The sequence below is a fragment of the Chionomys nivalis genome, chromosome 5 (assembly GCF_950005125.1).
Source record: "Chionomys nivalis chromosome 5, mChiNiv1.1, whole genome shotgun sequence".
NCBI lineage: Eukaryota > Metazoa > Chordata > Mammalia > Rodentia > Cricetidae > Chionomys > Chionomys nivalis.
In genome coordinates, this window is record NC_080090.1 from 16881807 (window position 1) to 16894301 (window position 12495).

The following is a 12495-nucleotide window of genomic DNA, read 5'->3' on the forward strand; positions in this document are numbered from 1 at the left end:
GGCCTCAAGCTTACTGTGTAGTGAAGGACCCTTGAACTCCTGGCGCTTGCTCTCTCTCTCTCTCTCTCTCTCTCTCTCTCTCTCTACTTCTCAAGTGCTGGGATCACAAGCCTGTGTCATTCACAGTGGTCAAATCTTGTCTTTATCACTAATTAGCTTTGTGATCCTAGGGAAATTACTGGAACTCACCAACTCTTACAAGTATTTATCTGTGATATAATTGTATCTAATGGCTGTGTCATTATCCCCAACTGATTGAAATACTGCATTTCCGCCTCCCAAGTGCTAAGATTACAGGCGTAAATCACCATGTCCAGCCCCAGACAGCAGATATCATTCAAAATGAAAGCCTAACGATAAAGTGAAGAAAAATTGGAACCACAACTTTTCCTCATTGCCATATATTAATGAGATGGGGCCCCGGTAACGCGGAGAAAGACGGAAGAATGAGATGGGTGGAGGGACAGGCCAAGGATCTTTTGGTGTCATGAAACCACATTTCATGTGGTGGAGAGGAAACCATAGAGTTCCTGGAGCGAAAGGTGGAACTGCTGCTGACTTCCCAGGAGGGAGCAGCTGGAAGATGAGCTGAATCTCAAAGGGTCTGCAGCTGGGAGAGCTGAGGACTTGGGAACTTGGGACCACACAAATGGTTATGTAGCTTCCCTTCCTTCTCCACCAGTTATTGCTCCCCTCTCCCTACTTCTTTCTTCCCACTTTCCCATCTCCCTCCTTCTCTCCCTATTTTTCCTTCTTCTTTTTTTTTTTTTTTTGAGACAGAGTCTTATAGCTCAGGATGACTGACCTTAGACCCACTACATAGCTGAGGATGGCCTTGAACTCCTTAGCCCCTGCATCTACCTCCCAGCTACTGGGCTTAGAGGCTCGTGCTAACTTTCTACCACTCCTTATGCTCATGTTTCTGAATGAAATTGTCCCATATACTCATCGGATGGAAATTTCCCTGGAGACTCGCTTTTGGGTCCTGTTCTTGCTTCTAAGCTGCTGCCTCTTGCAATGATGTAACCCTGCTTTTAAAATACAGTTCATCCTGGAAACAACCTAAATGCCGCCCCCTGGCCGAAGAATGGGTAAGGAAAATGTGGTACATTTACACAATGGAGTACTACACAGCAGAAAAAAAAAAACAACATCTTGAAATTTGCAGGCAAATGGGTGGATCAAGAAAACATCATTTTGAGTGAGGTAACACAGACCTAGAAAGACAATTATCACATGTACTCACTCATAAGTGGTTTTGAAACATAAAGCAAAGAAAACCAGCCCACAAATCACAATCCCAGAGAATCTAGGCAACAATGAGGACCCTAAGAGAGACATACATGGATCTAATCTACATGGGAAGTGGACAAAGGCAAGATCTCCTGAGTAAATTGGAAGCATGGTGACCTTGGGAGAGGGCTGAAGGGGAGGGGAGACACAGGGAGGGGAGCAGAGAAAATGTAGAGCTCAATAAAAATCAATAAAAAACAAATACAGTTCATCATTTGTCAGCTGTCTGTTGATTTACAGAAAAATACTAGGTCCTTGACAATGTCTCTTTGTTTCCTGACCAGCTCTTGGCTTCACTTCAAAGCTATGGAGTCTGATTTTCAGGTTGGTTAAAGTCTGCTGCTACCCTACACTGGCTAGCCCAATCTGTTATTCTCCCATTCTCACAAAGTGTGCGTGGAGTGGGGTGGAGGGTGTATGGGGGTGTGGGGGCGACACATAGACTCAGGTGTTAAGCGGCAGTACTTGGGAAGCCATTCTTGTTTCTGTGTTTCCTAATTTTGAGAAGCCATGAAGAGCTTCGGATCTCAGTTCCCAAACAGGCATGACAGAGAGCAGCTGCTTGGTGTCTGGGCTAGGGAGAGCCACAGAAAGATTAAAAACTCACATGAGTGCTGTGCACCCCCTTGCCACAGAAGAATGCAAGGGCCCTCAGGAGGAGCCAAGCTCAAAAGCTAGCAGCTTTGGTGGAAGCAGGAGTTCGATTATAGCTTGTGTAAGTGGTAGAATTCTTGATTTCCTAAGAATTAGGCGCTGATGAGATGAAGTAGCTGGTCAAGCAAAGGCACTTGCTGCAGAGTCTGATGACCTGAGTTTGATGCCTGAGGGAGGGAGCTGGTCCTGACACCTGACCCACCCCCCATAAACGTTATTTTCTTTCTTTTTTCTTCTTTCCTTCCTTCTTTTTTTAGAATTAGGTACAAATTCTATTTTGCTCAAGGACAAAAAGATCTCAGGGACGTCAGGACAGTTAGTGCAAAGAGCCACAGTGCCATCCTGTGTCACAAGCATGCATTGCAGCCACAGTGCCATCCTGTGTCACAAGCATGCATTGCAGCCACAGTGCCACCCTGTGTCACAAGCATGCATTGCAGCCACAGTGCCACCCTGTGTCACAAGCATGCATTGCAGCCACGGTGCCACCCTGTGTCACAAGCATGCATTGCAGCCACGGTGCCATCCTGTGTCACAAGCATGTGTTGCAGCCACGGTGCCACCCTGTGTCACAAGCATGCGTTGCCTGAGCCATCCCTGGGTTTGTTGCATTGTGACAGAAGGACTTGCTTACCCGAGCTTGCTCATTTTAATAAATTTTCATGAGTGTGTAATAGAATTCTAATTAAATCTGAGAAGGCAGGGATGTCATTAATTGGCAGCTAAATTCCCAAAAGTTGGTAATTTTTCTGTGGAAATTTGACTTCGGGAATCGAAGAGACCTGATTACTGATCTTCATATTCTAAACTTGGGGATGATCCGTTCTGTGAACTAGGTCTTTTATTACCCGTGTTTAGGGGAGCATAAAAGCTAGACAAAGAGGCATGGGGAGAGAGCAAGGGAAGAGTAGGTGACTGTGTACACAGTGGCTGCACTTCACCCAGGAGGGTCCTTTTGGCTCCTTTGTTTTGCACAATGATCTAGTTGAGAGGGTGTGATGATTGATATGCCACCTTGCCAGGATCTAGACTCATCCATGAGGCAAGCCTCTGGGCACACCTGTAAGGAATAATTTAGGTTAATCTCCAAGCATGCCTGTGAAGGATTTTCTTGGTTACCACCATGAAGGTGGGTAGTATCTTCCAGCAGTTGCCCAGATGTCAGGAGGTCTAAGGGCAAGCTTTTACTTTTTGTCTCTTTGCCCTTGTGTCTTGGTGTTGTGTTCGTTGACCTTGTTTGCTCTACTAGTGAGAGTCTTCCTTTGCTGACGCCAGAACTCGGTTTCTTCTGCCTTCCAATGTGAACTGAAGACAAGCGGCTTTCTGGGCATCCTCCAGAACCTGAGTGCTAGACCAAGACAGTGAGCTATGCTGTCTCCTGGACTGTATGGCTTCTTCATTCTGAAGACAGCCATTACTGGATGACCCAGGTCTTATCTTATAAGCCAGTCTAATAAACCTCCATATATATATATATATATATATATATATATATATGTATGTATATGTATTTCATTCTATGTGCTCTGTTCCTCAGAGGACTCTAAAAGAGAGGGAGAAATGATCTGGGAGACAGAGGGGGGCATTCGGGAACAATGTTCTTAATTAGTAAAGGCTATTTCTTAAGTGGAGAGACAGGCTTTAGACAGTTCACCTATGCTGTGCTGGCTAGCTTTTTTTTTATGTTAAATTGACACAGACTACATTCATTTGGGAAGAGGGAGGCTCAATTGGGGAAATGCAACAACTAGATTGGTTTGTGGGCACACTTATGGTACATTTTCTTGATCAATGATGGATATAGGATGGCCCAGCTCACTGTGGGCAGCGCCGCCCCTGGGCTGGTGATCCTGGATTGCTATATACATATAAAAAAAAAAGCAGGCTGAGCAAGTCATGAGGAACAAGGCAGCAAGCATCACTCCGCAGTGGTCTGCATCAGCTCCTGCTTCCGGGTTCGTACTCCACTTGAGTTTCTGCTGTCCGTTCTCTGGATGCCGGGCTGCAGACTGTGTGCTGAAACAAGTTGCGTTTGGTCATGATGTTTCAGCACAGCAACGGGAACCCTAAGACACACGGTGAAAGGGTGCACCGTACAGGTGCTTGAAGATGCAGGTGTGTTGTCGACATCTGTCTCACTCCTCGTCATCCCCCTCACCACTCACATATCATACATTGACTCTTTCTGCTTATAATCACTAATTTCTATCACAGATGAACTTCTTGGTCCATGGTACCCTTTCAACCTTTCCCCACCTCCTGAATATAATTTTACTAATAGGTCTCCCTACTCAGACGTCTTTCCCCAGAATTCAGAGAGACCCAGCTAAAGCAAATAGTCACTCATATGACTATTCTGGAAGAAGGGAATGAAAGCCTCACATGGGCTGGACTCTTCCAGGACAGCCTCTTTGCCCCTTGATGTAACAGCACTCTCAACAACTGAGCTATTTCTCCAGCACATAAATTAATTTCCAGAGTGGGTGCAAACTTACAGCTGTATCACAGGTTGAAACGGCGTATGGAACTCAAGCCTCTGAGGACAGCCGTATTTTTCCACATCATACCTCACTTTCTAGAAAAAGAAAAATGCTTTGGTTGTTGTGTCCTTTTATCTCATTGACAAAATGCATGCTTTTCTTACCTTATTTTCGAGTGGTTTATCTCTCAGAAATTCCCTGTTTAAAAAAAATGACACATGTCATTATCCCTGCTTACACTTCCTCCCTTCTGACTTAAGAACTAAAAGCATAGTTTATTTAGGGTGGGTGTCACAAAAGCCAAGCAGAGAACAGGACGATAAACTACCAAGTGCTTCCTACAAACTGGCACTTTACGTATCCTTTGCCACCTCTGTGAATACAGTCTCACGTCAACCAACAGCCAAACAGGTACAAGCCGCTGCCCTTCATCTGGAGACGTGGGACCGTTTTCAGAAATCGTATGAAACTTACTCAAGATTGCAAACCTTGTTTCGGTTGTGAGAAGGATGCGCGGTTGGAAAGTCTGTGTTCACTGTGTTAGTCCAGTGCCGTGCTCCCCAGAACATAACTGCCCTAGTCACCGTTCTACTGCTGTGAGGAAACATCGCAACCAAGGCAAGACTCGTTTTTTTAAAAGCATCCAATTGGGAGCTTGCTGACAGCTTCAGAGGGTTAGGCCATGGTCATCTTGGTGGGGAGCAGGCAGGCCTGGCACTGAAGCAGTGACTGAGAATCTTATATCCTGACCCACAGGCAGCAGGCGGAAGGAGAGACACTGGGCTTTATATGGGCTTTGGATCCCTCGAAGGCCACTCCCAGTGGCACACCTCCTATTCCTTCCCAAACAGCTCCACTCGCTGGTGCCTGTTCCAATATACGAGCCCATGGGGGACATTCTCACTCAAATCACCACAGTTACTAAATGAAAGAGTCAGAAACAACATATTTTGTTCTTAAAGACAAGGTCTCATGATGCCCAGACCGTCTTCAAACTCATTCAAACTCTACCTTGTGAATGCTGGGATTATAGATGTATACCCCCTTGTCTTGTGTGTGTGTGTGTTTTGTCATCCTGGCAGGTACTCTACCACTGAACCACATGCCTACCTTTAGATGTGTATTTTAATTAATTAATTGACTTGTTGATTGTACATGTATGATGTGTGTATATGTACACATTTGTATGAATGCAGGTACATATATATATATATATATCATGACATGCATACAGAGGTCAAGGGACAACTTCTGATATTGATCCATGCCTTCTACATTGCTTGCAACAGGGTCTTTTTGCTGTTTTGCCACTCAGTGTTTCTCCTTTCCCAATCTCACTGTAGGTGCCTGGGATTTAAGGTAGATGTTACTGGGCTTGGATTTCCATAGGTTTGAGGAACTTTGCTCACTGAAGCATCTCTCTAGGCCCTAAAATGGATTTTTAACCCCCCCCAGTAATTCCCTAATTTCAATTTATTCCTTTAATGGAATCCTCCTCTGTGAACTCAAGAGACAGCTGCACGTTCTAACTAGGTTCTTACACAGTCATGTAGAAGAGTGAGGTGAGGCACAGACACTCTCATTTGTCTTCCTTACGTGAAAAGGAACAATATGGGATTTGAGACTAAGTGATACTTGCCTTTTTTATTGAATTGAACCAGAAAGGACAGTAATAAGTGTGATTGTACATATTTCAGAGAAGGTTAAGGGTTATATCTCCAGCTTTTTTAAAATTTGGAAACCATCAAGCCAAATACATGCATGCCAGTGCCTTTTCAACCACTAAGTACTAGCTTATTATAGCCTACTAGCTGTTATTAATATGCTTATGTTAGAAATATTTCTTACTTGTCAATCATGTAAGAAAAATCCCGGCGGTAACATTCAGTATTACTAAACCTACAAAAATAAAACAGAGTATAAACAATTCTTCACTGAACTCAGTGGTTCTTAAGTTGAAGATCATTACATAATTTACTAAATTAGAGTCTCTGGGATCAGTTTTCTGCCTTAGCATTTCTATTTTTTTTTAAAAAAATCTGTTTCACAAACTTCTTATTTACCTCACATTTTGTACATACTTATTAAATTTTTTAGAAGAAATAGACAAGATCTCCTGAGTAAATTGGGAGCATGGGGACCTTGGGGGATGGTTGAAGCAGAGAGGGGAGAGACAGGGAGGGAAGCAGAGAAAAATGTAGAGTTCAATAAAGTCAATTAAAAATTGTGGAGTCAGGGAGAGGCTGGAAAAAACAAACAAACAAAAAAAAATAAGAATAAGTTTCTATGTGTTTATTTGGGAGCCACATGGTGGGCCCCCAAAGAGTAAAAACAAAGCAAACAAACATACCAAAAGACCAAAAACCAAACTACACTGGTTCATATACTCCCTAGGAATAGACAACTTGTTTTTGAATTAGACCAAGTCATTTCCTAAATACTAAGATGAAAATCCACCAGCACCACCAGCACCACCAGCACCACGTTCCCACAGCACACTCACTCCCACCCTCACAAAGGAAAGAGGCCAAAGTAAGCTGTTGTCTCCGTTAAGCATTGGACCTCAGTCAAACAGACTTGCGTGTGTTGATGTGGAGTCTCTACCGTGCAGAAGACAGCTTTACAGATGGTCAGCACGAGCTGTGTGCCTCACTGTGAGGTCGAGGAAATCCAAACCTTGGGATGCTCTGAGGGAACCATTGGTGGTTCTGTTAGATTATACTAGAAAACCTATCCAGGGAAAGCGGTGCAGGAAGAGGAGACCTCTCTAGTATAGGCGTAGAGAAGTCTCTGACAAGGGACAATCATAAGTGGTTTAAGTAGGACAGAAAGAAGGGAGAATGGCTTCTCTCTCTTGTTTTATGGGACCATATTGCAGACTGATGAGTAACAGCAAGGACAGACACTGACTTGTTATGGTGGAAAGTGGCTGTCTTAGTTAGGGTTTCTATTGCTGTGAAGAGACACCATGTCCATGGCAATTCTTATAAAGGGAACATTTAATTGGGCGGCTTACACTTCAGCATTTACGTCCATTACCATCATGGTGGGGCATGGCAGCATGCAGGCAGACATTGTCCTGGAGAAGGAGCTGAGAGTTTTACATCTTTATATGCTGGTGACAGGAAGTGGGCTGAGACACTGGGTGTGACTTGAGCACACATGAGACCTCAAAGGTCACCCCAACAGTGACACTTCCTCCAAGGTCACACCTGCTCCAACAAAGCCACACCTTCTAATAGTGCCACTCGCTGTGAGCTTATTGGGGGCTAATTACATTCAAACTACTGCAGCAGCAATCAAAGAAATGCTGCCTCCCAGTGTGGCTCAAGCACATTATGTGACTTGACGGTAATTTCAAACCAGGGTCTGGAGAACTAGTTCAGTGCTTCCGTGCACTGGCAGCTCTTGCAGAGCCCCCAGGTTGATACGCAGCACCACCTTGGTGGCTTCCACCTGTCTGCAATTCTAGTTGTAGGGGACCCGATGCCCTCTGCTGGGCTCTGAGAGCACCAGGGATGCAGGTAGTGCACAAATACATTTGCAAGCAAAACGGTCATGTACATAAAATAAAATATTCAAACCCACTGAAGCTGGACACCGATTCCAGTTCAACTTTAGATTTCACCATGAGCATGCCCGTTAGAGGCTGGTTTTTTTTTTTTTTTTAAAATATTTATTTATTATGTATACAATATTCTTTCTGTGTGTATGCCTGAAGGCCAGAAGAGGGCACCAGACCTCATTACAGATGGTTGTCAGCCACCATGTGGTTGCTGGGAATTGAACTCAGGACCTTTGGAAGAACAGGCAATGTTCTTAACCACTGAGCCATCTCTGCAGCCCTAAGAGGCTGGTGTTTTCAAGTCATGATTACCATTCGACCACACCCGTTTGTGTGAAAACTTAAGAGTAAGGCCTAACAACAAACCGAAGAGATGTACTTACCCTTTAACCTTGATGTATTTATCTATATCACATCCGACAGCAATTTCAAGCGCCTGAAAATGAAGTAATTTTACAAAGTGAATTCAGCAACTTGGACTTGCGCGACCTGAGCTAGCTTTAGAGCCCAACACAGTTACATTTTAGATTAGAAACACAGACTATCTATCTCTTATCTGAACCGCGTGGCTATTTGTTTTAAACACCCTAACCTCATGTGCCAGATAGCCTACTGTTTCCTTCTGTGTGCCGTGATTACAGGCCGCGTGTGTTTCCACATTTCCAGTGAAGAGTCCAAGAATAAGAAAATAAAAATATAGATTCCAAAAATAAGAATGTAGAGGAGAATGAGAACAGACTATCAGCCGCTTTCTCAGCAGATCAAGGATTATTCATTCACAGTGAGCTATTTTCTCAGATGTTTGGGAAGCTTAGGTCATTTTACAACTGGCTGTTTTATTTACAAGGCCAGAGCTTCTCCTTACAAATTGAGAGTGGTGTCCTGGCCATCCCTGATAAATGACAGACGTGAACTGAGTTAACCTTTAGGAGACAGAGATATGTGACCTTTGGGTTAGACACTGTCTCCGTTATGGACAACTGGCGCCAGAACAGGATATTTATGGTTTGCATCTGGTCGTGAGACTAGCTGACCGGACCAAGCCCCCTTATTGCAACTGTCGAATTGCTGAAGTATGCTTTATCTAGCTTTGCGGTCGTTCGGAGAACTTGGGAACAGACAAATGGGGCTGTCCCCAAGATGGCCTAAGCCCGCCATTTAACCAATGAAATTGCTGTTGCTATGCTCCCCCATTATGTAACCTGTAAAATCCTATAAATGCGGTTGGAGAGTTGTTCAGGGTACTCAGCTGGCGAGAGCTGCTGGGTCACCCACAAGCACTTGTGAGCATTAAAGAAGCAAGCCTCTTGCTGATTGCATCTGCTGGCCTGGTTTATTGAGTCTGGGGGTATCTCCAAACGCCCTTGAAACGGAGGGTCTTTCACCAGTGTGTATTGAATTACCGCAGCTACGGGTGTTTAGCAGCCAGCACAGTGTCTGCCAGACTGTGGGAGGACTTACTGACACAGCTCATGCTTACTGGGAGAAACTCTTGGATTCAGTGGGAAAGGCAGCAGTGACGTCATACAGACATTCCACGTGGAAAAGGGCAACGTTGAAAGAACCACATAAAACTCCACTGCGAGAGAGACCCCACCTCAATGTGTAAGGTGGAATGCATTGAGAATGGCGTCTGACATCAACCTTGGGCCTCTATAGTTGTGAACACACAAACACACGTACCTACACATACGTACACCTGCATATATACCACAGATATATACATACATATAAAAGCTATTGCAGTCTGATGTGATGTCTGTGTAAGATATATATACACATATTTTCCCTAGTTTTTGGATATAGGTTCTTGTTACATTGTCCAGGCTCTCCCTGAACTCTTGAATTCAGTTAACCCTCTTGCTTTTTGCCTGACCCTGATTTGATAAATACGTTGGTTTTGCTCCTGAATCCCTCTGTTGTTGGAAAGATCAAACGCTTTTCCAGGAGGCACATGGTAGAATGATGATTATCTTCAAAAAAATGAAAGAGACTTTTTGTTTCTTCTTGTTTTTCATACCTAGTAACATCGTATTTAAAGTTTAGAGGTTAACATTATTGAATCTCTACCATTAAGAACTCTTGGTGAAAGCTTTACTCTGACTGTCAATACTCAGAAATATATTGCTTAAAAATTGCACACAGCTTATGTAGGACTAAAATAATGACTGCATCAGCCTTAAAAGAAAGCTTAAGAAGACAGCCAGTGTTGAAAATACAGCAGATGAAAGAAAGAAAGGAAGGAAGGAAGGAAGGAAGGAAGGAAGGAAGGAAGGAAGGAAGGAAGAAAGAAAGACAGACAGACAGACTAGCACACAACTGCTTTTTAGCTTTGCAGAACTGCCCATGTTTCTGTCAGAGCCAAGCTCCTGGTTCCCTTTCCCCTGCCTGGAAATCCATGGCCTTTCATTCCTCTTGTCAGAGGAATATTCCACAGAGGGAGTTCTTGGATTTCATTTGCTAAGCATCTCGTCCACAGGATACGGTTTATCTTCCCAGCAAAGCTGATTTGCCTCTCATACTACCTAGGATCATTCAGTCTTTTCTTTCCTGCAAAACCCACCCTGCCCTTTCTGCTTACTAAGTTGTTCGTGTCCCATCAAAGGGTGCTTGCCCCACTCAGCTATGTGATGGTCAGGACAAATGGTGTCCATCACGTGATGGTTTCAAAAATCACAAGCCCCAGATCCCAGTAACCACAGGTAGCATTAAAAATATGAGTTGTCTTGTAGGTGGACTTGGAAAAGGATCCAGACAAAGGAAATTTGTTTTCTGAGGAAACTACAGCTGCAGGTTAGGCGTGTGGCCTTCTGGACATCTGCTGGGAGACAATCTTATCCAGAGCCTAAAAAACCGTCTCTCTTTAGCTCCGAGACAGGACAAGGCTGGTCCAGCCTCAGTTCAGGTCAAACCCAGAAAAACTTACTTTATGTATCTGTGTATTTGCATGCTTGTTTGTGTGTACACCACATGTATTCAGAGGCTCACAGAGGCCAGATGAGGACATGGGATCCCCTGGAGCTGGAGTTACAATCGGTTGTTAGCCAGCCCGTGTGGGTGCTAAGGACTGAACCCTGGGAACTCAACACTTAGCCACTGGGCATCCCTTCAGCAGCAGGCCCAGCTTACGGAACAATGGCTCCACCTGGGAATTCTAACGACCATTGTCACTGACATGCTGGTGGGCAACATAATAGAGCTGTCATCACTTCATGGGATAATTCTTCTCCTAGAGAATTAGCGGGGACACCTGGGAGCTGGCTGGCTCCTCTGCATGTTCAACTCTTGGTGCACGGTTGAGAGGTGCCATGCTGCCTTGTTGGAGACAACAGCTCTATTTGCGGCAGGCAATGAGACCGAATGGCAAAGATGGCAGGCTCACTGTAGCTCATTCGATCTGGCGGTTTTAACAAGAGCCTGACATCATCGGATGGAGAAAGGGCAGAGCTGGCACTGTCTGTCTCTGGACCATTTTCCCAGGAGGCTCACGACTTATTTAATAATTCATGAGCATGGCTCCGGAGTGCAAAGAAGGGACCCTGCGCTTGAGAACAGACTGTGTAGTCGGTGCACAGGTTTTGACTTCCCTAGCTAACTGGACAACCTGTCTCTGCAGCATCACCTTTTCCTGTTGCTTAGGAGGGCTGTTGCACAATACTCCACTGGATCTCAGAGACAGGCCATTGTCCACCTGCAGTGGGCCTGCAAGCTTAGGTCTGTATCAGAATTGCTTTGAAACAAAAGAGTAGGGGAAACCTCCCCACAGTCCCGGTGTTATCAGGTAATTATTCTATGGCAGGCATTGTTTTTTTGACTATTTTCATAAATGATCCCACTTATCACTTTCGACATTCATATAAGACTAATGTTTCCTTTTACAGTGGGGGCAGGAAGGTCTCAAAGGGCACAGAATCTTGGCCAAACCAGCGAATGGTGTGGCCGAGATCTGAACTCAGATGAGACAACTCTGTGGGCTAAAGCTGGGCTGGGCAGGGTCAGGCAAAGAGGAAGCCTTGAAATATTCATGAGTAGAGAGGGTCAGGAGAAACCACGAGCTTCCGGAAAGTCTCCACAAAGGTGCGGGCCAAAGCTCTGAAGGCAGAGAATCCAGACTTAGTCAAGGTGGCAGGTTCTGCGCTTCTGCTGCAAGATGCAGCAGGGTAGGTGGTGCGGTTGGTGAAGACGGGCGGTGTGGTCAGCGGTGCTCAGCTAACAGTGCCTAGGGAGGCAGCCTGTGCGAACACAGCTAAGGAGAGATCACATCTCTAGGATAGATCTTAGTCAAAGGCCCCCTTGAAACTCATAACATCTTGCCCTGGTACAAACAGGGTCTTGTCCTACATCTGAAAGGAGAGGCAACCAAGCCCTCCAATAGCCTATTCTGGTTTGTATGCCTGTGCTCTTCGTGTGCTTACAGTACACCGGCTGACTGCTGCTTAGACAGAGAAGTACTAACAGAACACAGATCCAAAGGAGATAAGCACCAGCAACTGCTGGAGCATC

At 44.8% G+C, this 12495-nt stretch overlaps 1 protein-coding gene across 1 annotated transcript in view; it reads right to left on the bottom strand.

Annotated features, from left to right (window-relative positions):
* The window catches only part of Catspere (catsper channel auxiliary subunit epsilon), a 63870-nt gene that overhangs the window by 25920 nt on the left and 25455 nt on the right, over nucleotides 1–12495 (bottom strand). The window contains exons 9-12 of the mRNA XM_057769917.1: nucleotides 8376–8428; nucleotides 6276–6326; nucleotides 4592–4625; nucleotides 4443–4522 (exon numbers count right to left, since the gene is read on the bottom strand). Coding sequence (XP_057625900.1) covers nucleotides 4443–4522; nucleotides 4592–4625; nucleotides 6276–6326; nucleotides 8376–8428 — 218 coding nt within the window. The remainder of the gene's footprint in view (nucleotides 1–4442; nucleotides 4523–4591; nucleotides 4626–6275; nucleotides 6327–8375; nucleotides 8429–12495) is intronic.